The 25289-nt window shown below is 40.8% G+C and overlaps 1 protein-coding gene across 6 annotated transcripts in view; it reads left to right on the forward strand.

Moving 5' to 3' along the window:
* The window catches only part of actn1 (actinin, alpha 1), a 56332-nt gene that overhangs the window by 10568 nt on the left and 20475 nt on the right, over positions 1 to 25289 (forward strand). For 5 of the 6 annotated variants that reach the window (XM_026151354.1, XM_026151352.1, XM_026151349.1 and 2 more), the window contains exons 2-7: positions 15903 to 16017; positions 16424 to 16543; positions 20537 to 20623; positions 21183 to 21270; positions 24597 to 24675; positions 24969 to 25050. In XM_026151354.1, the coding sequence (XP_026007139.1) occupies positions 15903 to 16017; positions 16424 to 16543; positions 20537 to 20623; positions 21183 to 21270; positions 24597 to 24675; positions 24969 to 25050 (571 nt within the window). Of the gene's footprint in view, positions 1 to 15902; positions 16018 to 16423; positions 16544 to 17914; positions 18083 to 20536; positions 20624 to 21182; positions 21271 to 24596; positions 24676 to 24968; positions 25051 to 25289 lie in introns of those variants that run through there. The other variant, XM_026151353.1, reaches the window with a different exon arrangement.

Below are 25289 nucleotides of genomic sequence, written 5' to 3' on the forward strand. Positions count from 1 at the left end.
GCCATTTTTGGTCATTCTTCCAGATGTGGGAATATGAGCCCACATTTAAATTATTTTTATAGTCCACATACCATGTGACTTTTTGCTATTTGCTGTTTCTCTAAACGAGCAATGAGCAAATCATCCATCATAAGTCTTAAAAAGGGTTTCATAAACTTCATACAGGATTATGTGTACAATTACAAATGTAACTGCCACAGAAAATATGTGGTGCACATATTTAGATGGAAGCGTTTGATTGGAGCTTTTCTGCCACGTTTATTCTGAAAAACTGATATTTAAGCTAAACTCTGATGTTCTTTGGGGTCAGCAGCAGGTTGGCACCACTTTAAGGGGCTGTTTCATGTTAGAGCAGGTCAGTGGCCCCTGGAGCTGAGCTGTATAGGTCAAGGACGCTGTAACCAAGGTTTGGGTGCATGTATTACTTGGACCTTTGGCAGTGCTCGTTTCTGTTGAAGAAAATTTTCAGTTCAGGTTTTTTTTCTGAACTGAGAGTGTTACCACTTCTGTGTTTGACTCGCAGGTGGAACTGATGAACACGAAGTTTAATTTTGTATGTCTGGCTATCAACAGCATCAGACTGCATTGTTTTTATGGCTCAGTGCTGAAACTCAACCGAATTATACACAATAAATTGATGTGTGCATGCAAGTTTCTTTCTTTTTTTTTTTCCCATGTAATGCCGTATTTAATGCTACATTAATATAAGAAATTGGATGAACAGGTCTCAGCATTTTCCCTTTTTGACGTGGGGAGCTTCACTGATAACATTTTTAGCCACAGAAAAACAAGCAAAGAACCTATTAAAGGCTTGAAACACCCTCATGTGGCCCACGTCACATAGCGTCCCTCGAGACTCTCCCATTAACATTAAAACACTGAACAAATCAGCATTTTTGAGGACAACTTTGGAAACAGATCATCAACAAACACCAAAAACAAATCTATTCCTGTGTGAATTGTGCTGTCTGCCACAGTGAAACAATTACAAAGGTAGAAAGAGGAAGAGAAAAACTACAGATATGAGGTTTTTTTTTTGGACATGTGAAAGACACACTGACTCATTGCTCTGGCTACCTGCAGAATTAAATATGTTAATTCAAGTAATTATAAATCGGGAAAGCATATTTTGTTTGCGAACTTGGAGAGAAATGTCTGTTTTCCTGGAAGCTTCTAGTTTGGTGCACAGAAAATTACTGCAGAAGTGCATTGGCCTTAACAGGACATGTGCAGTATAGCTGATGGGTGGATGAGTTGAAAGTGTCTTTTGTTTGAGTGCAGTGTAGCTCCTCCCCAGCTCAGCATTTCTCTGAGTCAGGTGATGGTCAGCAGTGAAAATCGCTGCTTCGGCACAAAGCAGCACCACGACTGGCTACCTACCATCACACGACGGCTGCTGGCAAACCGAGCTCGAGCTGACTCACGATTACTCTGAACCCGGCCACTGTGCTTCATCATATCTGTTTACATTGCTGTCCAACTGTTGTCAGAGACAGCTCAGGCATGACTCAGGACTCGAAGCTGTGATAATAAGTTCTCTTTACAGTGTCAGCATCTTCGTAAATTTGTATTTTTTTTTTAAAAACAAAATTGTATTGATACTAACACTGCAAACAAACAATATAATTTAATTGACGCAAGCATATAAAAGAAACATTCAAACTACAAGTGTATGCACATGCTGTAAACTCAGCCTCCTGCAAAAACACAGACCTTAATGTTTGTTTAAGTACTAGGAACATAAGCTGTACTTTCATTTTGGACACATACGCTGCAGTGAAATGGGATCCGTCACAGAGTGGCCTTTGTGCGGTGGGAGACTCCTGCTTTGAGCCAGCGAAGTGGGGAGATACATGTTCACGCTGGGCTTTTCAATGACTCGCTGCTCAGCAAGGCCTCTTTGATGCCCAGAGTCTATTTGAATAGCATCTGCACATAGATTTGCATCCAATTTGTGTGCTGTGAGATCATCAGAAGTGCTGCGTCTTCTTATCAGCTTGCGTCATACTCAGACATTTGTCTGGATATAAACCTGCTTGTTCTTAGTCTCATCAAATATGTAAAATTCAGGAAGTAGATAGAAGGTATTTGCTGTTTTATGGATATCTTCAAAGTTTGCACTTTGTACATTTGAGGAAGAAGAAATAAAACTACATATTGTAAGATGTTTTTAGTTATTTATTTCTAGTGCATTCAAAAGCTGCAAAAGGGTTAGATGGTGATGCATCTTTCAGGAAAAGTGGTGCTCAAAGTGCGAAAATTTCAAACAAAATTGCTGAGTACAGCTTCAAGTCAAGTCTCTCTTCCACAGCATGTCTTTATCCTGTCTTCCTTCTCTCACCCCAACCAGTCGCAGCAGATGGCCGCCCCTCCCTGAGCCTGGTTCTGCCAGAGGTTTCTTCCTGTTAAAAGGGAGTTTTTCCTCCCCACTGTCGACATATGATTGTTGGGTTTTTCTCTGTATGTATTGTAGGGTGTACCTAAATATAATATAAAGCATCTTGGGGCGTTTGACTGTTGTTGTGATTTGGTGCTATATAAATAAAACTGAATTGAACGGATACCTTCATTCGCAATCCACGTCTCCAAGAACCCACAACACCGAACATGCACACACAGACAATATAGTAAAGATAATAACTTGAAAATTAGTCAGAATGTCAGAATAAAAATGTTAAATTCCAACTGTGGTAAATAAAAGAGGAATAGATCATATTTACAGTGACCAAACCGTGAGGGACCTCAGAGGTGACTTAAAGCAACTGAGACTAGGTACAGCTGATTTCAACAATTCTTGAAGAGGTTTTTTTTTATGAGGGAAGGCCGCCCAGATGCAATGACATCAAAGGCCTGATTGTCTTTAGTGAGGAGATGGCACAGAGAGAAACTGTTGGATTATTTAGAAACCATTTTCTTTCTGTCATAATACATCTGGCTAAAGATTAGCTTAACTGAGGTTGAATGCCATTTGATTTACCTCCCAACACGCCGTCACGGATAGATGCTTCCTTCTGTGCAGTGATGTGGTTGACAGTTGTAATTAGGGATGTCGCCAGAGCCTCTACTTATGGTAACTTTCCATACCAAAATTTTGAAAGTGCTGTGGGACTTCTTTCAATGCTATAGGTAGCGAGTAGGGTTGTCAGAGAAATTGATACTTGGACACTAATTGATAGTAAAGATTAAAATTGGAGTTGCAGCAGGTTTGACAGCATTGTTGCAGAATGGCAGCACAAACATGAACATGAGCACCAAAAACTCTGTGAAGTACCTTAAAGTTGACCTCACGCTTTTTATGGAGAATTTCGAGACCTCACTAAAGCTCTCGTTTCAACAAGTGTTGTCAGTCCTTTGTGTCTGTGATGTTACAAGATGGTGCTACATTAATAGGATAACACAATTATTTGTGTCTAAGAAGTGTTATGTTTCTCTTAAAGTCCCAGTTTGAAGCAGAGAAAAGTTTGTCACCATATTGTCATCAGCAATGACAATATGGTGCCAGAAGCACAGAAAATAAACAGAACTGCTGCTGCAAGAGCCACTGTAGTTCCAATCATTGCTAACCAAAATCTGCCTTAATTTCCTCAGTTTCTGCCCACGGTATTGAAAGCAGTGTCTATTCCTGGGTGTCGTATGGAGTTTGAAGTTTGAGCATCATGACAAATCCTCGTGTAATTTGGTAGAAATAAGAGTTTTGGAAAGAACTGAGCTGATTTCTATGGAAGCTGAAAGAAAATCTTTTTTTTTTTTTTTTTTGTCATTCGTAAGTCAAAATTTCAGGTTATTATCTCAGATGGTTGAGTTAGTAAGTCAAAATGTGGCTTCGATAGGGGGAAAAACATTTCAGTGGCTAAAAAGCTTTCGTAGATTTCTGCAATGTGACCTTGCTGGTAAGTTTTTGGTGCTTTGGACACTACAGAGGGAGTGCCACTGAGTTCCATTATATATGAAAAATGAGCCGATATCTCAAATACTGGGTAACTCCCACCAAAAAACAATCGAGATGCCTTAATGGAAAAACATGTTCCTTTAATTTTGGAGGCACGGTGGTGGAATGGTTGGCACCGTCACCTCACATCAACAAAGTCCTGAGTTCGAACCTAACCAGCTGGCTGAGGCCTTCCTGTGTGTTGCTCTAACCAGGTACTCTGGTTATCCCCCCCACCGTTCAACGGCATGCATGGGGTTTGGTTAGTTGGTCATTCTAAACTGGCTGTAGGTGTGAATGTGAGCGTGCATGGTGGTTTGTGTCTCTTGATAAACTGGCGATGTCACCATGGTATATCTCGCCTTTTGCGCTGTGAAAGCTGAGATGGGTTTCAGCTCAACCATGACCCTGAACCGGATAAGCAGAAGAAAATGGATGGATGTTCCTTTGAATTCATTTTGTGAGGATATACTTTTAACTGACTAAATGTTCTGGTGAAAATCTTTGAATCTACAAGGTAAGTGTATCTGCTGCATAAACTGTCTGCATCTAAAACATATTTTTATTAAATAACATCACTGTTGCATCCTTTAGAAATCTAAATCTGATGGGAAATTGATGCAGCATCTGTGTTATTATGACCTGAGCGAGATTACATGAACTTCAGGAGTGCAACAGATCATCTCTAAAAAGTTGCTGACATCCAGGGAGGAAGCCACGCACTGAACACAGATGCTTTTGTGGTCATAAACTTGTGTTGCGTGGGGAGAGTGTGTGTGTGGACTCTGTTTTTTAAGAGCCTCTGAGCAGCCGAGCTGTTTGTTTGCGGGTCTCCAGGCTTTTATGGTTGTCATAGCAACCGCCCAGTGTCGGGCACTCTGCAACATTTTCACAGACGAGCCGGTCTTTGTTAAATGAACACGCCGGAGGAAAGAGCTATCGCCACGCTTTGACTTTCTATTGTGACACGCACACACACATGAATATGCAGCAGGGCAGCTCTGGGCCACGAGAGAGTAAATATCAGTCGACCGGTCACAATGGCTGCTATTCTTTGTCAGTTGGCGCTTTTTGGCTCGTCCACAGCTTGGTCAGCACGCGCGGGAACAGTGAGGAGCGTGTACATGCATGTGTGCAAAGTGCCTCTGCCTGCACAGCATACAGTATCTCTCTGCACCAGCTGCACACTGGCTATATGTGTTCCTGTGTCGCATGCTGGTTTTTTTTGCACTCTCTTTCTGAGGCACACTTGCCTCCTTGCATGTGTGCATGCTGAAGCAGCAGCCAAGGCAATAGTTAAATGTAATGGGATGACTTTGCTGAGTTGGCAGTTTGTAGTAACAGCCTGTTTGAGTGCCTGGTTGGATGGATGCTGCACCTGAGAGACTAGACTTTCACACGCCATCGCACGGCTGGACTGAAATGAGCTGTGTTAATCTACAGTACATGTTTTTGCAGATACTTCAGTGTCATGCATTATATTTGACATTTTTTAGATCTTTAGTCTGTAGTTTTATGCACACATCGTGCACATATTTCGTGGTATCTCGTGCACATATTTGAGTACCGCCTAACTGGACTGCAAAGCTTAGCAGATTGAGTACAGAAACGCTGGCAACAATTCTGAGATCATTTTCAAGTAAAACTTCATTATGATGCTTTTTGTCAGGGGAATATTTTCCAGTTTTTAGTTGGAGATTTTAGGACACCGTCCGTAGAAAATAACCGCTCTTTTCAGCTGTTAATCAACATTTTATAGGCATAACAACTGGGCAGTTAATTGAAGGTGAGGGAGTTTCAGTTTTATTTGAATATTTGTCCAGAAGTTTTGTGATATTCGCTTAATTTTCAGTCTGGCTTTGTTGTGTTTGTCATCCAGAAACTGTAGAGAGCTGTAATACAGGAAGTAACTGAGAGAACAAGAAAGTGAGAGTGAGTGGTTTAGTCATGCAGCTCTTAGGGGGACATACTAGGGAAACAACAGTGCTGGGATTATACCAGAGATTATACTATCACGATATTACAAGCACTATATGATATTATTGTGATTTTTAGCATTTTGTGGGATGCTGAGTGTTGCACTAACATGTTGAGATGTAAATTAAGATTGAGATTATGTCCTCAAAGTTAATCTTTGTTGATATACGATAAGATAAAGTTATCTCACTTCAGTTATTTTTCTTTTTTTACTGTCAAATGAGATTATTAAGCACATCAACCGTAAAATCTGCCGTAAAATGGAAGTCTGCTATCAGTCTGTGATTAATTGGGGCCAAGTTGGCAATTACATGCAATCGATTTCTAATGATACAGCAATTAACTCATAAACCATCAAGAATCACGTATCTGTTGCGGTCTACATAGACACAAATTCAGAGTTAACTGTTAAAATTGTTCTCTGCAACCTTCCTGTTCTATAGAAAAATAAACAGAATACAACTAGCTGGCAGTCATTCAGACTGATTGCAACATGCTGCCATGTCTGCATCTATAAATTAGACAGCAAGACCTTTTGCAGACCTTCAGCAATCTCTCTAAGAGTGGTTAAAATCACCAGAAAGCCACTATCTTTATTTATTTATTTGTTCATAGATGTAAGGAGGTTGCTCTATTATTATTATTTTTTTGTGTGTGTGTGACTGAGCCATTAGCTTGCTGTGAACAAGGAGGTAGCTTTGTCATGTCCAGCATTAGATGTTTTTTGCTCGGCTAATGTTATTTTAGGATGGTAGTGCAAGAGCTGAGCCCTCTTCTTCACAGCATTCCCAGATTATTATTATTTTTTATTCAATAAAATATTGGTGTCCTGTATCAATACAATATTGCCATGCAAATTATTGCGATAGCATGCTGTATTGATATTTCCTCCCACTCCGCTAGATTATACTGGTAAGTTTTGGTTCAGCCAACTGGACCAGTGGCTCACATGTGCCCTGCAGCCTCAGCCTTGGCCTGGTTCACAGTTTTCACTGCCAGAGAAGTGAGTGCTTAAATATCAGTGTGGGTAGTCAGGCTGCATCCTCTAGTGCGCTTTGAAGGAAGGAGACAGAGGGGGATGAATGATGACCTTTGACCCTCTCAGAACACTCCCTTTGCTCGTTGGCACTCCTGCCCTTCCTCTGTTAGGGAGAGAGAGCACTGTGACTACTAACAGAGAGAGAGAGAGAGGGGAGAGAGAGAGAGTAAAGCAGATGCCTTCCCTTCATCTCTCCTCCAGGTTCAGGAGTCAGAAAGGTCATATTGTTCATGTGCATGACTCACTCTGAGCAGGATGGATGGAGCAGCGGCTTTTATTACACACCCGTGCAGGGATGTTAGGAGCCTCTGTTTGGGTGTGTTTGTTTACCTGTCTGACTGACCGGTAGCATCAATGTTCCTAAGTACACGTGTGACATAAATAGATAGTAACAGCTTCATGTTACTGTTGGGAGTTCTGGTCACCGTATTCATTGCTTTTGGTGGATTTTAGTACAACAAACTGCATTAGGGCAGAAGAGATAACAGCTCAGTGATCAGATGTTGAAAGACAGTAAGACTAGACTCTGGGCCAGACTTTAAAAAACAAAAACATGTTCCCAGATCCAGGAGTTGAGCCCAGAAAGTGACAACACTGAACTCATTTCTGCTATGAAAGATGTTGTAGTAGCTCTGTTTGGCTTACACAGTGAGTTCAGTCAATCAGCTACTTCCTGACAAATGACTGAAACCCCTGCTTCATTCTTTAAAATGCATGCTTTGGTGAGACTTTAATTTTAGTGCGTGGTTTCCTCAGTTTACTCTGTGTTCCCTAAAAGGTCAGCAATGTCAAGACTGATTGCAAATCCATTGAATCATTCTAAAAGACTGCTAGAATTTTATAAATAGCTTTTTTAGTTGGTAAAATGATTAATGAAATGATGAAGCATTTTATATCCCGAAGGTCAGCTTGACTGTGACATCACACTGTTTTTGGTCATTGCGCAATGCTATAACTCAGGAACTGAAGGGTGGAGGGGTTGCAGCTATGTTTTATATGTGGTGCTCACCTATTGAATTCCTTTTTAAATTATTACTCTGAATTTTGAAAATATACATCCATGTAGGGCTGTTCGATATAACGATATATATCGGATGACGATATAAAAACGTCTATCATTTCATTTTATGCTATCGTTTGTTTCGTGGTGTCGCAAAATAAACGTTTACGGCAATATTTTTTCACCGTTTTGATGGTCACTGTAGTGGCTATATTCATTTCTTAAAGTTCTCTCTTTCTCTTATATTTAATATAACCACACTACGTACGGACAAGCGCCTGTTTTTATGTGTTGTCGTTAGCAACAACGACGGTAAAACCATCGCGTGTCCGCTTGTTTATTTTCCACATAAACCTTTCACAATAAAGCTCAAGATCCTGTTGAGACTTTTCAAAATAAACTGAATCACGTGAAAGAGTATGCAGAGTATTTACGGATGAGAAGCAAAAAAGAGCCGTCAGGTGCTAAAAAATAAACCTTTGACTCAAACGTTAGAACAGGCTTTTCCCCGCAGCACGCTGTGTAATAAATACAAAGAAAACGGCGGCCGTTACAACTTATGTCTAAAAATGTATAGTTTCATGCATCTGTTAAAACACTCGACTTCACCTACACGACGCCCAGCTGGAAACACTTCACACAAGTCGAGCTGCCCGAGATTCACAGAATTTACAGAAAATGTTACATTTTTGTGATTTATATCGTTATCAGGACTATAGATGTCTTATATCGGGATATGAGATTTTGGTCATATCGCACAGCCCTACATCCATGTAAACCTCATACAACTGCAACTTGGCTGGTGGTGAATGCCTACAATCTCCAACCATCCAACAGTTTTCATCTGCTTTTCCGAAGTAGGACAGCAACATTTTCCAGATCCTTCTGGGGAGTCCTGAGACACTCCTAGGCCAGGCAAGATCTAAAATCTCTCCAGTGAGTTATGGGTCTACCTGGGGTCCCCCCCCCCACCAGCTGGGCATGGTTTGAAAGGCTTAGAGATAGTAACTCTTGCTGGCTGTTCTTCATCGTCTCTGTCTGTGAACATATAACATAGTTATTCCTCTCTGTACCATCAGTTTCTTTTTTGTCTCCCCCTCAACTTCTGAGATGGGTTTTAAGCCTTCTTGCATGCCAGATGCATGGAGCCATAGCGCAGCAGTCTGCAGAGCATCCAGACAGCAGTTTGGCTCGTCCTGCAAGGCTCTTTTTCCCGCTATGCCTCCAAACTGAAGACGGCAGTAACACGAATCTTATCCGATCTGCTCTGCCAGACCTTTATTCTCAGTTCTGGGTTTTGGATGGAAGGATGTAACAAATAAATGAAGCCAATATCAGATTATGGCATTGTCAGAAATGCACAGGGAAGCATCAGCTGTGGTTTAACTTTAGCTTGGTTTTCATTCGCGTTTTGTGGCTTTTTGGCCACATAGAGGCTTCTCTTGGATGTGCTTTGGGCTCAGTTTATACCACAAGGCCCTGTGTTTTTGTCTCCTTGGACCTCAGTTTCCTCAACGGCATTGTCAGAGTTCACCAAATTTTAATTAAGCGTGAATTATTTGTACTGATATGCTTTGCATGTCTGAATCTACACATTTCTGTAATTTATTGGAAATAAAATTACAAACACAGCTACGATTAAGCTTTTTTCCTGTTTCCCATGAACGGGAAAATGAGGAACAACTCAGCCTTTTATCATTTACTGCTCACGTATTCTTGAGCAAGGCACTCCTCTCCTGCACAGCTGTTCCTCCGGGGTGCCATTTTAAATCAGAATGTGCTCTCTGTGAGCATGTCTGGTTAAATGCAATGTCCTAATCCATCACACATCAGGAAATCATCTGGGGGTCTGAGGAGGAGGAAAGTGCTGTATGACTGTTAGCAGCTCAGTTTTCCTGGAACAAAAAACTCTCTCCATCAGCACTTTCCTGCCCCACGAGCCAGTATGAAGTGAAGGTAGGAGAAATACTTAGGATAGAGATGACAGTTTTTACCTGCCTAGGATCTACAGAGGCCCATTTCCATGTCAGCTCATCCAGACAGTATTTATTCTCATTACTGCAGGAGCTGCAAGCAGCAGTACAATTTTTCATGTTGTGGATTTGATTATAAAACAGAAAAACTACTTCTTTTTTAACCATCTTTGTTAAACATTTTGGAGGAGATGCTGGAAAGATATTTTCCTAGACTCTATTTTTTTCATTGCAGTTTATCTGCCTGTTTCTGGGGTTTCGTGGGGACACGAGAGGCCCTGAGCTGGAGGCTGAGGCTTGAGAAACCGGTCGCAGTGTTGAAAACCGCCTTCCTGTGTCAAAGGCTCTGCCAGCACAGTCTGCCTTTCCTCTTTCGCCTAAACTCACCCTGCCTGTGTGTTTGGATATGGCAGGGGCTCGCACTCATGAGCTGGCTTGTTTCACTAAAAGGATTGTACTAATATGGAACTGGCAGAGAGGCAGGAAATCTTTTTTCTAAGTGAGGGTGATTAATGAAGTGGGAGAGAGGAGAGAGTGGGCAAAAAGGGGGAGGATGGGAGTAGAGGAAGAGGAGTGAGGGGAGGTGGTGGGTTTTTAAAGAAGAGGGAAATATGTGAGAGTTTTATACAGTGAGAAATGATTGTAGTTACTAATCATAGTGTATTAATCATAGTCACTGCTTCAAAGCCTGATTAATTCTTTAGTGCTTTTTAAAATAAAAACAACAGTGGCTTACTCACAGTCACCTTTTAATTGAGTAATGTCATATGTCAGGATGAGTCTGCTAAAACAAGTTAATCTGTGTCATCTATAATCAAGCTTCAGTCGAGCTGACCTTCATTAGATATTTAAAATTCCCAAATCAAGTCAAATTATATTGGTAGATTTTTTTCTTGTAAGTCTGTTAGGGATTTTTCTCCCATTTTGCAATATATGATCAGTATTATCATTTATTCCTGGTAGTTTGACAGGTTGAGGTTTACATATAAGTGAACCTATTAAATCCAAACAGCTTTGTAAAAAGCACTTTAAAGAAAGTATGGTTGAAACAAAAGAAAAAGCTCTTAAGTTTACAGAATTCTTTTATTTATTTGCTTATTTATTTATATAATACATTTTTCTTTTTGCCCCACTCCCTGCAGTTAAACTTGGTCAGTTTTATTCTTTTATTTATTCATCTGTATGTATTAACATTGCCCCAGATGTTCCCAGAAATGTCCAAACCCACAGAAATATGCATGTTTATTGACTTTAATAGTCCATTTTATTTTGGTTGCAGTGAGCTGTTTCATATCCTCTTTATGCATAACAGCCACCAAGCAAATGCAAACGGTAACAAAACAAAGTTTTACCAGTATATTAGCAGAATAACTTTAGCAAGAGTATCTGTGGGTAAGCAGTTGGCTTTGACAATCACAAATAAAAATTTCATGCAGTACATGTCTGTGAACTTCTATGTAACAGGTCTAGAGACTGGTTAGCAACCATCTGGCAAATGGTCACAAGGGAAAAGACTTGAGCTTAAGGAAGTACAACTCAAACCAGATATTAAGAATGTCTGCCTTCAAAGTAAAAGTTGCACCTTTTTAAATGTGTTGGTTACATTTAATTTAAAGGTGAATTTTCTCTGTTTCTGCTTCGTTAGCATCTGCCAAACCGACATCTGCCATGCAAACTACATGCAACCTGCAAGCCATCACAAGAAAGTTTTCAGTATAGCACTCTTTGCAACCAATTTCATAGTAGTAACTACTAGCAACCACCTTTCCCTAGTGACCAGGAGTTACCACGAGGTTACCGACCGGCCTTTAGGGCTGCATGAATAGTAATTACAGCTACTGCATACAGATTTTTCCCTTGCAACCAGTGGTTGCTAGATGGTTGCTCACTGATCTCTAGCTGTATTTTACTAAAACCTGAGTCAGATTTCTTTCATTGGTGCTGGTGGTTAACAAAATACCCAGTGACATAAATTATTATAGAGTGTTTATAACCACTGAGTACAGGTTATCCAGGTTGAGTATCCTGTGGTATTCAAGGGTCCTGAACTGTGGATTCGGTGGTTGCCATGGGACAAACATTGCATGCAATGATGCTCACTGGCAGACTTCCCCGAAGTTGATGTGGAGCAGATTTCTCCCACTCTTGACCCCTGTTGTTTTTACAGCCTGCCTCAGTTCTGGGAGGCTGAGACCAGACAGAGAAAGAGAGAGAGCAGAGAATGGGGGAGGCCTCCAATTTTTACGACCCTCCAGTTCCTCCCACAGACACATTCAGCCCTTCAGTCATGCTTTCACTTTGCTCTGTTACACGTTATGATGCTGAAGCTGAAACAGACTGCGTTAAACGGCAGTAATGAGAACGATTTTGCACTGGCAGGACTCTGGAGCAGACATGTCAACAGCTTACAGAGATTCACAGCACATACTGTACTGACACAAACTGTACAAGGACCAAACAGTTGCACATGGAGTGCAGAGGAATAGTACGAGACACGCCACACCGTGGATTCATATAATGAGCAGTTTTTAATTGCTTTAGGTGCTTCACAGCTGCATGAGTTTTTGGTCAGTTTGCTGTATTGATGTGGGCAACTCTGTCCTTTTGTTGCAGATCCAAAAACAATGACACAGTTTTTTTTTTTGTTTTCTTTTTAAATCAGTCCCTGCTTTTCAACAATCACACAGAGAGAAGTTGACGGTAGTAGAGACACAGTCTCAGTGAGCTACAGAGTTGAGATGATGGGTAAACATGGGCTTTCTTTAATATTGTTTTTTTTTAAATAAATGTAAGTCTTGAAGTTTTAAGTATATTATATTGATGTCACATCATATTGTGCCTGATGATACTGTGTAAGGTTTTTTTTTTTTGACGATGCTACTCAACCTGCGTCCTCCTCAGGCTATAAATATATATGTGCTAAGCACAGGGAAAGCCCTTCAGCCTCACTCTTAGGTAACTCTCAGAGGTTTTTCTCTCTTAGCTCTTTAGGGAGTCCACCACGGCTATTAATTAAGTTGGGTTGGCAATCTTCTGCAAAGACGAGCTTGAGTCATATGGAAACTCATTGCACAGTTGTCACTTTCAATCCCAAGGAGGAGCAATGGGGAAAACGTGACCTTTCCACTCTGTAGCAGTCGGTGCTGGACAAGCAACTATAACCAAGAATCCTTCAAAGTGGATCTTAAATCTGGTCTTCCAGGATAAAGTGTTTTATTCCAGGAAAATAAATTATCATCCTAACAATTTATTGATGGAAAATTTGAAACAGATCAGATAGTATATCTTCATTTTTAACATTACAATAGAAAGACTTTTAGGTTGAGGACTGAACTGTGCTGGGTAATGTCGCTGGCAAGTCCCACAGATGCGGTGACCTCAAGTGGATCTTGGGTCAACAAAATGTGCACATTTCTTTTATTAACTTTCTTTTTTGTAAGATTAGACTGACTAGAGCTTTTCAGGTCAAAGCCATGCTTGGCTGTCTGCTCGTGCAGTAATCTGTCTCTCTGTGATCAGTGGAGCAGCAACTCTGAGCCCTGCCCTGCCAAGAGCCTCAGAACACCTGAAGGTGTCTGGGAGTGTAGTCCACAGCGCAGCCAGAGGGGGGTCATGTGAGGGTGCAGGTGGCTGCCAGCCTGGACTGTGTGCTGTTGCCAAACTCCACAGTGACCCAGAGACTTAGAGAAACTGCAGGAGGGCCGGCTAATTCCTGTCAGGAGGAGGCCTGTCGTCCAACCCGAAGCAGCCAAACTTGCCCTCCTTCCAAGACATTTAACAAGCTAACATTCCTTCTGGGAACTTTTAGTCGTTTTCACAACTGTGCTCTTTGCAGCTTCATTCTGAGTGTTTTCAACACTCTGGTCTTCATAAACCTGCACTAATCACGAGTTTTAGGTAAAAACTCATGTTATTCTGCTCAGAGCATACAAAACACTCCACTTTGTACTTCACACCATTTCCTGTCTTTTTTGCTCTCCTTTAACATGAAGCTGTTTGCAGGTGGTTAGCAAAATTTCCTGATATAATTTAGATCGTCTTTCTGTTATTTTGAAGGTGTTTCACAAAGAGGAGGGAACAAAAGAGCTGGCACTTGTCAAGAATGACATCTTAGACAAAAAAGAGACAGAACATTGTAAGAATCTGAACCTGCAGAGCCAGCAAACACTCTTATCTTAATACTTTGATTAAATTGCACAGTATTCACACAAGCTGCTGACAGCACAGCTCTGCCTCGACTGTTTAAAACATTTGGAAAGCCCCTAAAGGGACTATTGATTAGAATTATTTCAAATATCTTAGTGCCTGTTGGAGCTTGACTTAAATCATGAGTAGTATTGCTGGAAAGTAGTATCTTCTGGGTTCAGGGCGTGTGCCTGCTGTTTGCACATAAATCTTCAGTGCTGGTCTTTTTCCGTCAGTCCTGCCCTTAGGGATGAAACACCATATAATCTGTCTGTTTCCCTTCACATCTTCTACAGTATCTACAGAGTTTCCTCCAGTTTTTTTTCTTACTCCACCACACGCCATCAACCTCGCACACATCTTAAACCCAGCTCTTCCACACTGTAGTTTATTGATAGCCGTGTAAACCTCACGCGACTCCATTTTTAAGCGTGATCTCATCGCGGAAGTTCCACAAGTGCTTCGAACCAGATCGCCAATGACTTTTAAGTGGCTTTTGTTCCCCAGCAGTGGAAAGCAAGCCAGTGAAAGACAGTGTTGGCTTTCATAAACGCCTGGCTCTGCTCCTGCAGGTCCTCCTTCAGCTCTCTGGAGGAAACACAGTGTCTGATCTGCGCACAGTGGATGCAATTAACCCGGGAACTCATAAAAAGGCGTTTTGCAACAGGGTGCATAACGGGCCCAGTCCTCATGCCAGCTCCTGTTGGGCGGTTGAGGTCCTGCTCCAGATGGTTTCCATTAGCATGTTTGCATGCCAGCAATGCCAGACAATCCAAGGCTTGCTACACCTACTGTATGTATACAATGGTCCAGTGTGTGTGTTGAGTGAAGAAAATCCAGAAGTCAAGTTTGTCGGCACCACAGGAAAAGGTGAAAGTGTGGGAGCAGGGATTGCATCTGTCCATCAACAGATTTCCATTGATATGTAACTTTTAAAGGTCCCGATGTTGTGGTTTATTAGTCCTTGTAGGAGAACTCCCTTATCCCTCATAAACTGTAAACGGAGCTGGCAGTGTTTCAGTATTTTGTTCACAGATATCCTAACCAGACATGATTTCCTGGCAGCTTTTCCCTGTGGATAGCAATGTTGGGCTAGACTGAAAAATGTCAGCATCTACTTCAAATTCTCAGAAAATGCACAAATTTTGTACAAACATTCGTAGTTCCCAAAAGATGAACTATGTTGATTCTCTTATTTTTTACCAAATTTGTGCCCTAAAGCTAACAGCATTCCTGTGAGCTGTTCTTTGTTTTACAGCTGATAATTCTGGTGCGCTACTGTACCCACATTGGTGTTATTTAATATGTCAGAGAAAGATTTAGTCCCATTATTTATGCCAAGTGCAATGAGCCAAAAATGCAGGATTTATGGCATTCACCATCCACTGTGCCCGTTACTCTTACAGCAAAAAGGTTACAGTTCAAGACACAACAACAGTGTGTACTTTGAAAGGGCAGATGAGGTCTGAAAGGAGGAGGAAGTGGTGTGTGATCTGGAAGGCTGAGAAAATGCAAAAAAACCCACTTAATTAAATAAATCTGCTAATCCAAATAATCTCCTGCTGATGATATTGTCACCGTTGCTTGCTTGATTTTTTTGAACTAGTGCCAATATCATCAGATTGTAAAACTGAATAAGCCTGCAATACAATACAATGCAAACAAAGAAACTCTAGTTGCTTGATAAGTAAACTTGCCCCTTTAAGAACCTGGTTGGCTCATGTTTGGTGTATATTTTGCAGCACATTAAATACACACATGTGACGGTGTTTTTATCTGATTTCTTTCCCCATCATATAGACGTTTACAGCTTGGTGTAACTCTCACCTGAGGAAAGCAGGCACGCAGATTGAGAACATCGAAGAGGACTTCCGGGATGGACTGAAACTCATGCTGCTGCTGGAGGTCATCTCAGGTGAGGGAAAAAAGCTCCTTGCTTAACAAGATTACCTGAATGAAAACAGCACTTGTTGATTTTTAGCTACCAGAATTCCCCTTACAGGACTAGTCCAACAGTATGCTTGTATAAAATGTATTTCTGACAGCTAAATCATAGTGTAGATAACACTCTCGTGTTTGTTTGAACTAAAGAAACACAATTTTAACAGCTTTATCTTCTATAATGTGTCTGGTTATGAGAGGAATTTAAATTAAGGCCTTCATATTTGATTATGCAGATGGAAACCAGAGCTGTAGGTCAATTTGAAGGTGGAGTTCAGAATGAAGTATTAAAATAACATTACATTGTTTTTGTAAGATGTCATGTATTTTTGCTAATCAAAAAACATTTTTCTGTAATTGAAAATGTGTTTCTTGTCCAGGCGAACGCTTGGCCAAACCAGAAAGAGGCAAAATGAGAGTCCACAAGATTTCCAATGTTAACAAAGCCCTCGACTTTATCGCCAGCAAAGGAGTGAAGCTGGTTTCTATTGGAGCTGAAGGTGAGTGATGTCACATCAAAGCAAAGGTCAGACAGTTTCCACAAAACCCAGAATGACCTTCTCTGTAGTTAGTTTGCATTTGTCACCTGTTGATTTTAATTAGGTCATCAACCAAATCAATAGCTACTGTTCTGTTGTAAATAGTTATGTATAATGTGGCCTCCGGCCCTCCCTCTCGCTTTCTCACCCGTTACCATGGCAGTGGCACAGGCTGCTGTGCGGTTTAATGAGATCCTTATTGCCGAGTGCTCGGGCAGAGCTTGTGCTTTGCAGTGCATTTTCTGAGAGTAGATCTTAGGATCAGCAATCCCCTCTGGGGCTGAGGCTGCTCGTTGTTCAGCACAAATAACTTGGGGATGTCCACCCTCTTCCCATCTGAGAGTAAACAAGTCTTTAGCAGAGTAAACACTCGACTTTCACTTTCTGTCTCTCTCACTCTCTCTGACTGTCTGCCCAGTCTTGGCCACATGCATAGTTTGCATACATGTGTTGCAACAAACAGGAAGTCTGTCAATGGCTGTAGATAATCTGAAAAAAATCATATACTGTCAGATATTTTTTGGCTTACTGTTTAGTTTAGAGTGAAAGTAAACAGATATTTTGCAGAGCTCCTCAAAACGCTGAAAGATGGCTTTAAAAACTACCCAGAATTACTAAAGATGGTGTGCTGATTTTGCTGTTAACAGTTTAACATTTATGTTCCTGAACACATACTGCAATCCCTATGAAATCTGCTTACAAATGAAGTTTTCGGTTCTTGAGTTGGAAACAGGTATTTCTATATATCGTCCAAGGGTGGGGGGAAATACAGACCTCAAGGGTTGGTTTTAGATCTCACCCTGGGTCAATACACCTGAATCAAATGATTAGATCATTACCAGGCCTCTGGAGAACTTCAAGACATGTTGAGGAGGTAATTTAGCTATTTAAATCAGCTGTGATGGATCAAGGACACATCCAAAACCTGCAGGACACCGGCCATTAAGGCCTGGAGTCCCCTACCCCTGATATAGTCAGTGGCTATAAATGTGTATCCCCCAGCCTTTTGGCAAGTGGTTGCTGGGTAAGATCAGCTTCACCCAAAAATCTCCTTTTTTCCTGGAAACGTGAAAAAATGGGACAGAGAAAAGGAAATTGGAAAATTCAACTTCATAGTAAAAGGTTTGCCTTACTGTTGCAATCAACAGGTTTCAAAAGGGGAAACTTTTACTTTGAAGGTGTATGTTCTCTGTTTCTGCGGTAAACTACTGGTGACGACCTGCTAGCAACAAAGAAATCCCAAGGAGGAGTGCAGCACCATATATCTCTTTGGGTCCTGTAGCAACCTCCAGCAGCCACTCACCTATCAGTGGGATTTTTTTCTGGTTGCCATATGGTTGCTGACTGGTCTTTAGGGCTGTGTGACTGAGGCCTAATGCAGTCAACTCAGCCACACAGCTCTGCCTATGATAACAGAAGTCCCACAAACCTGCATGTGCAAAGTGAGGTTAATCTTAAAGTGAGACAAGTGAAAATTTCTTCATTAAGGAACAATTGAAGGTAAATACAGGAATAAGGAATAATTTTAACTGTAAAAAGCACTCTAGCAGAGTCTGTTCTACTGAAAATAAACAAAACTAAAGCCTTAGAATTTAAGGTTGATAGATTCTCCTTCAATTTATAACTGTATTGACTAAAGATGTATTATATGTTTTAATGTTTTTGTGAAGTGTCCCTTTAATGAATATGATCCCTTGGACGGTGGCTAAGACGGGCATTACTGTCCCTCCCCAATGCCTCCCTTCCTTAATAAGGTTAACCTCTGACCAGTCTTAACGCCTGCTGTTCAGAATCTCTAGTCTTTCCATCATAAGCCGGTCTCTGTCAGCGTCGTGCACAAATCTTGCAAAGAACTCCTTAGCTTGAGAAGGTTTTAATGACAAAAGCTGAGCTGCAACGCAAAATCTGACAAAGTCACAATTGTGCTTCATCTGCGTAAACATGGATTGAATGAAAAATTGATTTAACATATTTTTAATTCACAAGCTGTATAAATGTCAACTTTTTAAGTGGCTTATAGTATTATTTTATTTTAAAATATAGCAACTGAATAAGATTTTAGGTGATTTTTGCAATTAGGGGGAATAATTAGTTACTCTGGTCCACCCCACATGAGCTCAAACTTGTGGGGTAGATGAGTTTGACAGACCTGATCTGCAATGTCTAAACTATAAAAAAAAAACTGGTTGTGTCATTTTTCCTTAGCTTGAGAGATATCAGTTATGTGTTCAATGAGACCAGCAGTAGGAAAGTCAAAAATATTTGATTACAAACAAAGAACACCAGCGAATAATCACAACTGAGACAGGGCAGGTGCATTTTAAATTTAAATTAATTGAAATAACTTGAAATTAACTAGAGATTTTTTTTCTGCCCAGAGTAATAGTATAAAAACTCCTAAGCCAGACCAACATTCCAGACAGATTATCCGCCTGGAATCCCCTCCTGGTCCTGCCGCTCTGCTAGCTGTGTTGGTGGGAAGTGACTAGTCGAAGGCTCAGGTCTTTGCGACTCCTCAGGGGGTTTGTTGTGGGTGAGGGATAAAAGACGGGGGGATGCAGTTTCAAATGGAATTAGAAGGATTTTTGTTCTTCCCCTGGTGGATCAGTCATGTTCATTAGAGCTAATCTCAACATGTATCTGCATGTGTCAGCCTGAAGCACCGAGCTTGACTTTTTTCTGCCTCCTAATTCAATCGCGGGCGTCTTTCGCACCGCGTTACACGCAGAGACATCTGACTGGCATCTCGCAGTCTGAGTTTGTCACAGTCGAGCGGCCGTGCTCCAAGCCTTATTGGATTAGAGGCAGAAACAAATAATTATTGAAGGCGGGCAAACAGGGTGACCTGTTGGAGGGGATTTTCATTATCGACAACACAGAGAGGGCTGGACACAGGCAGTTCGTTCACAGCCTTCAGCTGCCGGCACACAGCTGATTGACAGCTTAACAGGTCTTGGCTCAAATCACTGAATCATCACATGTTTCATTCATAAAGGCTTTGCTGCACACATAAGGGAAATCATTAAAGTGGAGTTGAGTGTTTAGTTGACCTCTTGGTTATCTTGTTGTCTAATCTAAGCATCGAGATTAAAAGATTTTGAACACTGATATCTCAGCAAGTAGCTGTTTTACTAAATAGGGATCAAAATATAGTGGAGTTCTTAGCAGCAAATGAGATCAGCCTCCCTGCGCGTGAGCTGTAACCTGAGCGTCTCCACTCTCTGTTTTGGTAGCTGGTTTGTGTGCAAGTGCATGTTAGGTTATGTGAGTCTGTTAAACTGCTGGCCTCACAAGCATTCACTCAGTAGTTTAAGTATAAGAAACTACTCAAAGTTGGGATGTTGGTGCCTTAGGATGACATCCAATTGTTGTGCTGTATTTTTAGCATCTTTAAAATATGATAATTTTAATGGAAATGTTTTCCAAACACCCAAAATACATATAAGTTTTGTTGCAATAACATTTACAGTAAATGCCTGTATCTATACAACACAGAATAGCAATATAGTCTTTTAAAAGCTATTATAAGTAATCTTAACATCTAATATTACTGTACAAGTCTCACAGAGCAATATGATGGGGTTTTTTTTGTTTGTTTGTTTTTAAACGTGTCTGCGTTCCTGAGAGTTTCTTCTTCTATTTTTTTTTCCCCCCTGTTGAAGGAGTTTTATTGAGTGTTTTTAATCCACATCAAGGGACTAAGAATAGGTGCAGTCTGTAAAGCCTGATGTGGCAAAGTTTCAAAGTTTATGGCAATCCATTAAATAGATGAAACCAAAGGGCTTTGCCTTCTCCTTAGAGCCATGGACAAAATTGTCAGCTTTTAAACCTAAAAATTTAGTTTTTCTTTGCTTGAAAACCACCCAACAAGCCAGATGTGAGAAAAATATATTATACTACAAGTGCCTGCTGAATGCATCAGTCCTGAAATGTTACTGGTTTTCCCTCTTACAGAGATCGTAGATGGCAACGCCAAGATGACCCTGGGAATGATCTGGACCATTATCCTCCGCTTTGCCATTCAAGACATTTCTGTGGAAGGTAGCATTGTGTGTGTGTGTGTGTGTGTGTGTGTGTGTGTGTGGTTGTGTTTGTGGGAACATTTCCACACGCGTCTTATTCATTTGGTTTATTGAAAAGAAGCCTAGCTCACTGTCTTCATTTGCAATTGAAAACACTTTTCATTGACACAGTGTCTCAGTGTTAAGACCTTTGCACTGAGCTTAAAAAAGCTTCTTTTTTTTTCTTTTCAAGGTGGAAACGTTTGCGATGTGGTCCTGCCCATGGTTAACGTATATAATGCATTTACAGGATAATCCAATTTAAACGCCAGACGTTTGTAAAGTTTGCTTTGTGCGGCATTTCCACACTGTGTTTATTAGTGAACTTTGCTTTACTGGTTTGCTAAAAGAGGATGTTTGACACCATTTGGTATTGACTGGAAATAGGAAAGCATGAAACCTCCAAGCAGTCACACATGCTTTCCATTCTCTTCACCTCCACTTAATCCAGCACTAAACAGGGATTAGTGGAGAGTCGGTCAAAGTAAAAGCCCGAGAGTTCCTCCAACTTCACAATGATCCCTTCTCTCCAACCACAGAGACATCTGCCAAAGAGGGCCTCCTGCTGTGGTGCCAGAGGAAGACTGCGCCATACAAGAATGTTAACATCCAAAACTTTCACATCAGGTACGAGGCTGGAGAGGAGCACAAATTAAGCCACACAGATGGTTGTTTTACTCACATGCTAAGCTGCAGTTGCAGTTAATCACATGAGATTGTGGAACCATAAACATAACTATCGGAGGCTCAAAATTTGATGTCAAACAGGGAAAATTAGACTAAAGAATGTGTACGAGCAGGGGTGCCTTCACCTCAGCTAAAAACAGTTTTAGCTTAACCTCAGTGGAAAAATTTACCTTTTGTGCATTTTTGCTTTTGGCTCTTCGTTGTTCTAATGCTCATTTATAAGCAAACCTTAAAATAAGATGAGGGGAAAAAGGAAAACAGCCCAGTTTGTTGCTTAGTGTTGGAAATATTTCTGACAATCAGGAGATACAGTAAGCAGATATTACCTGAGCAAAAGTTCAGAGCTGGATTACAGGAGGATGGTTAAATATCGTCCCGTCCACTCTGGCTTATGTTACCTTTGTCTTTGTTGTTCGTCTTTGTTTTGGAAACTCTGGGAAAAACAAATCTTTGCAAACGCACAAATCTCATCATGGGCGGACGATGAAACGCTTAAGCACCTGAGGCATGTTGTTGCTCGACTGGCAGGTGCACACACACATAAACAGAAGTGTATTTGTGTCACCTTGTGATCTAGATCTCTTCTAACACTATGAACTATGAATAACCTTAATGCAACACAGATTCTTAGGTTGCGTCCCAGCTGTGAGACAACCTGTTAGAGATTTTTTTTTTTTTTAAATCTCTGACAGGATGCTTCATCATGTGTTTAAATTCTGTATTTGGGTTTAGTCTTTGTTCGTGTTCGAGGACTTGCACTTTCAGGTATCCTGTTGCAACCATTTGTTGCCACCTATGCCAAAAAAATTAAAGCATAAGCCTCTTTCAGTGAAGTGTTTTTAAATTTTGGAAGTCCCCTTACTGACACATGATACTTTCCTACTGGTAAGCTTTTTATGCATGAATCCTTCTCCAAATATCGGCAAAGGGCACTGCTTCAGTTAAACTGTGGTTTTCAGCTTGGCTGTTTCAGTGAGGTCTTTATGTGGAGTTAATTTTTTAAAACACCCGAATTACACAAACACATAATTTCATAAATAGCTCAGACTCGATGCAGATGAGAGCTGTTGCCTCAGACAGCGTTGATAGGTAACAGATCAGACTTGAAATAGCAGAGTGCACACCCTTAACCAGGAACAGACAGTAGACATCCTCGTAAAGTATACTGTGAAACGCAGGAAGTGGAAGTAATTATCCATAGACATGTTGCATGCAAATAATTAATCAAATTACAGCGACTAGCTGTAAGTTCTGAATGTGAAAATACAAGTGAGGATGCTACCCAGGCATCCCTATTTCAGGCCTGGCTGGGCCTGGATCCATGACACAGAATGCCTCCATGTATGTTGAATTATTGAAAGAAGACCTCTGTGATCCTCAGATGTGGATGAAAGCTGAGATGAGAAGGTGGAGATGAGGTCATTTCAGGAGAATGGGATTGCCAGAGCAGAGTCCCGATCTTTGATGTGGTCTCACTGTGAGAGATGATAGCAGGGCTTTTGAGATGGAAGAGGAGGGAAGAGTACAGAGTTTGCTTTTTCTCTCTGAACGCTCACATACTGCTGCTTCAGGTATAAGAAGCAATGAGCACCCTTGTAAAAACTCCTGTTGTGCGTTGCAGGCACTTTTTTATGGCGAATAATACATTAAGCATCCCATCTCACTAATTTGTTGTTTGGAGCCAGAAAGCACTAATAAACCTTCTCCAGCTTCCCCAGATTGATGATATTGTGAGGCTCCATCTCATCGTGCTGCATTTAGACCGACTGGTTTCAGCACCAAGGGCACCAATCAATGAGCCACAGAAGGCCAAGCTAGAAATATATTTCAGAGAAACAAAATCACGATCAAAATCAGATTTAGCTGCTATGCCTTGTATGGATTTTACAACCTGGGATCCAAAAATAATAGGATGCAATGACTTGGAAATAATTTCAAATCTAATATCTAATCTTAAAATCGCAAAATATCCACATGGTCGGCTTTTCTCCACATATTGGAGATACGAAAGGCTGGAAAGTAGTGAAATATAAATAAGAGCAAAACAAAACAATTGACAATAGCTCAGTAATATGATACGGAATTATTTCTCAGATTACATCACAGTGCATGATAGTTTTAAATGATTGAGAATTATTTGTATACAAAGGCCTTCTTTGTGCTTAGGCTTACTTAGGTTGAAGGCAATGACGGTTTCCTTTATAAAGCACATTTTATTACACACAATCCTGATGTGCTGAACACAGAGGATTAAAGTCCTGTTTAGGTTAACGGTGCCTTAAGGCAGTGAAAACGGCAAAATATAATAAAACAAAAGAAAACCAAATAAAACAACACAAAAAAACACCTGTGGAGTGTAAGCATGTGTGATCAAAGTTTGAAATTCCTTTTGAAAATCATAGACACCCCATGTTCTGGGTAAAAGAGGATCTGGCCATCTGGTGTCTTATGAACACATGGTTACATTACCAGCATCTGGATGATATGGGAGTATATTAGTGCATATAACATGTTGATCATCAAATGGCCAAATGTTAGCATTATTGCCAGTCTCATCAAAAGGGAAAGCATAGGCAGAGAATATCTGCATGAAGATTGTTGTGCTGCATCGTTTAAATATGACAAAATGCAGTAAATGCTGAAGATGAATTATAAATAACTTTATATGAGTCACTAAAACCTGGCATTCTATTGTATTTGTGCAGAAGAGAGCCAGTTGGTTTCTGCATACAATAAAAAGCGAACCACGTAACATCTGTTAGTGAGTCGCAGTGAGATCGCTTGCCAAGACAATTGCTCTGGAAAATGAAAGAAAACCAGTACCAAGATATCATGTCTGTTGAGTGTACAAAAGTGTCTGAGCAGGAATATCTTTTTCTTTGAATGTGTTCCAGGCTCTGGCGCTCAAATTCCAACAGATATCAGAGTTTTAAACAGTTTCTCTTTTGAAAAGCACCAAAAGCCCCACCTTGGGTCCCGAACACACGTTGAACATCTGTCTCGTCTTAGTATGTCTTATTTCTTATTCTGCAACAAAAGCACAAAGGAAAATTTCATGGCAAAGGATAAAAAACATTGAATTTCTTAAGAGCTATTGTTTGAGCACGTTTGGTGCAGAAGATAACAGTAAAATGGCACGTGGTGTTGGAATGATTCGGGGTTGACACAGAGCTGATTAAGGAGGACAGACTGATGGGGATGGTCTTGATTAAAGTTAAATTCCTGCCATTTTTCCTGATCACTCTTTCTCTGCCTCGTTCTCTCAGCTGGAAAGATGGTTTGGGGTTCTGCGCGCTCATTCATCGACACCGTCCAGAGCTCATTGACTATGGAAAATTGCGCAAGGTGAGTGTGCTGCTCAAAGGCAATGGAAACCCCGAACTGGAGCTGTAGACAGGAGTCACTGCGTTTCAGATGCCTCAAATAAACTCTGAAAATAAGACAAGGAAGTAACATGATTGTCTTCTGACCAATTAACGAGAAACTCTAGCTGTACCTTCTTCTGTAGTGGTTGCCAGCCCCTGTAGCTAACTTTAATTACCATGCTTATATCTCCAATGATGATGTTAACTATTTCTATGGTGCAGTTAAAAGCAATGTAAAAGTCTTGATGATCTGCTGGTTGTTCCTGTTGCCAGGACGACCCCATGACCAACCTGAACACAGCCTTCGACGTGGCAGAGAAGTACCTGGACATCCCCAAGATGCTGGACGCAGAAGGTGAGCAGGCAGGGAGTCAAACTGTAAAATCACGTCACGAAGAGCAGATTTCTTGCCTCTCTTTGTTTAAAAGCAAAAATCTGCTCTCTTAGATTTCCTCTTCAGAAATCTGAAAGCTCTTTGAAGACCTCGGTGTCACCTTAACTCGATCTTTGTATTATTGCATCACTTTATTTCAAGTTTCAACCACTCTAACTGCTTTAGTGTTTACAGCTGTGAGAGTTACTGTGCCTTCAGAA

This window comes from Astatotilapia calliptera, chromosome 19 (assembly GCF_900246225.1).
Source record: "Astatotilapia calliptera chromosome 19, fAstCal1.2, whole genome shotgun sequence".
NCBI lineage: Eukaryota > Metazoa > Chordata > Actinopteri > Cichliformes > Cichlidae > Astatotilapia > Astatotilapia calliptera.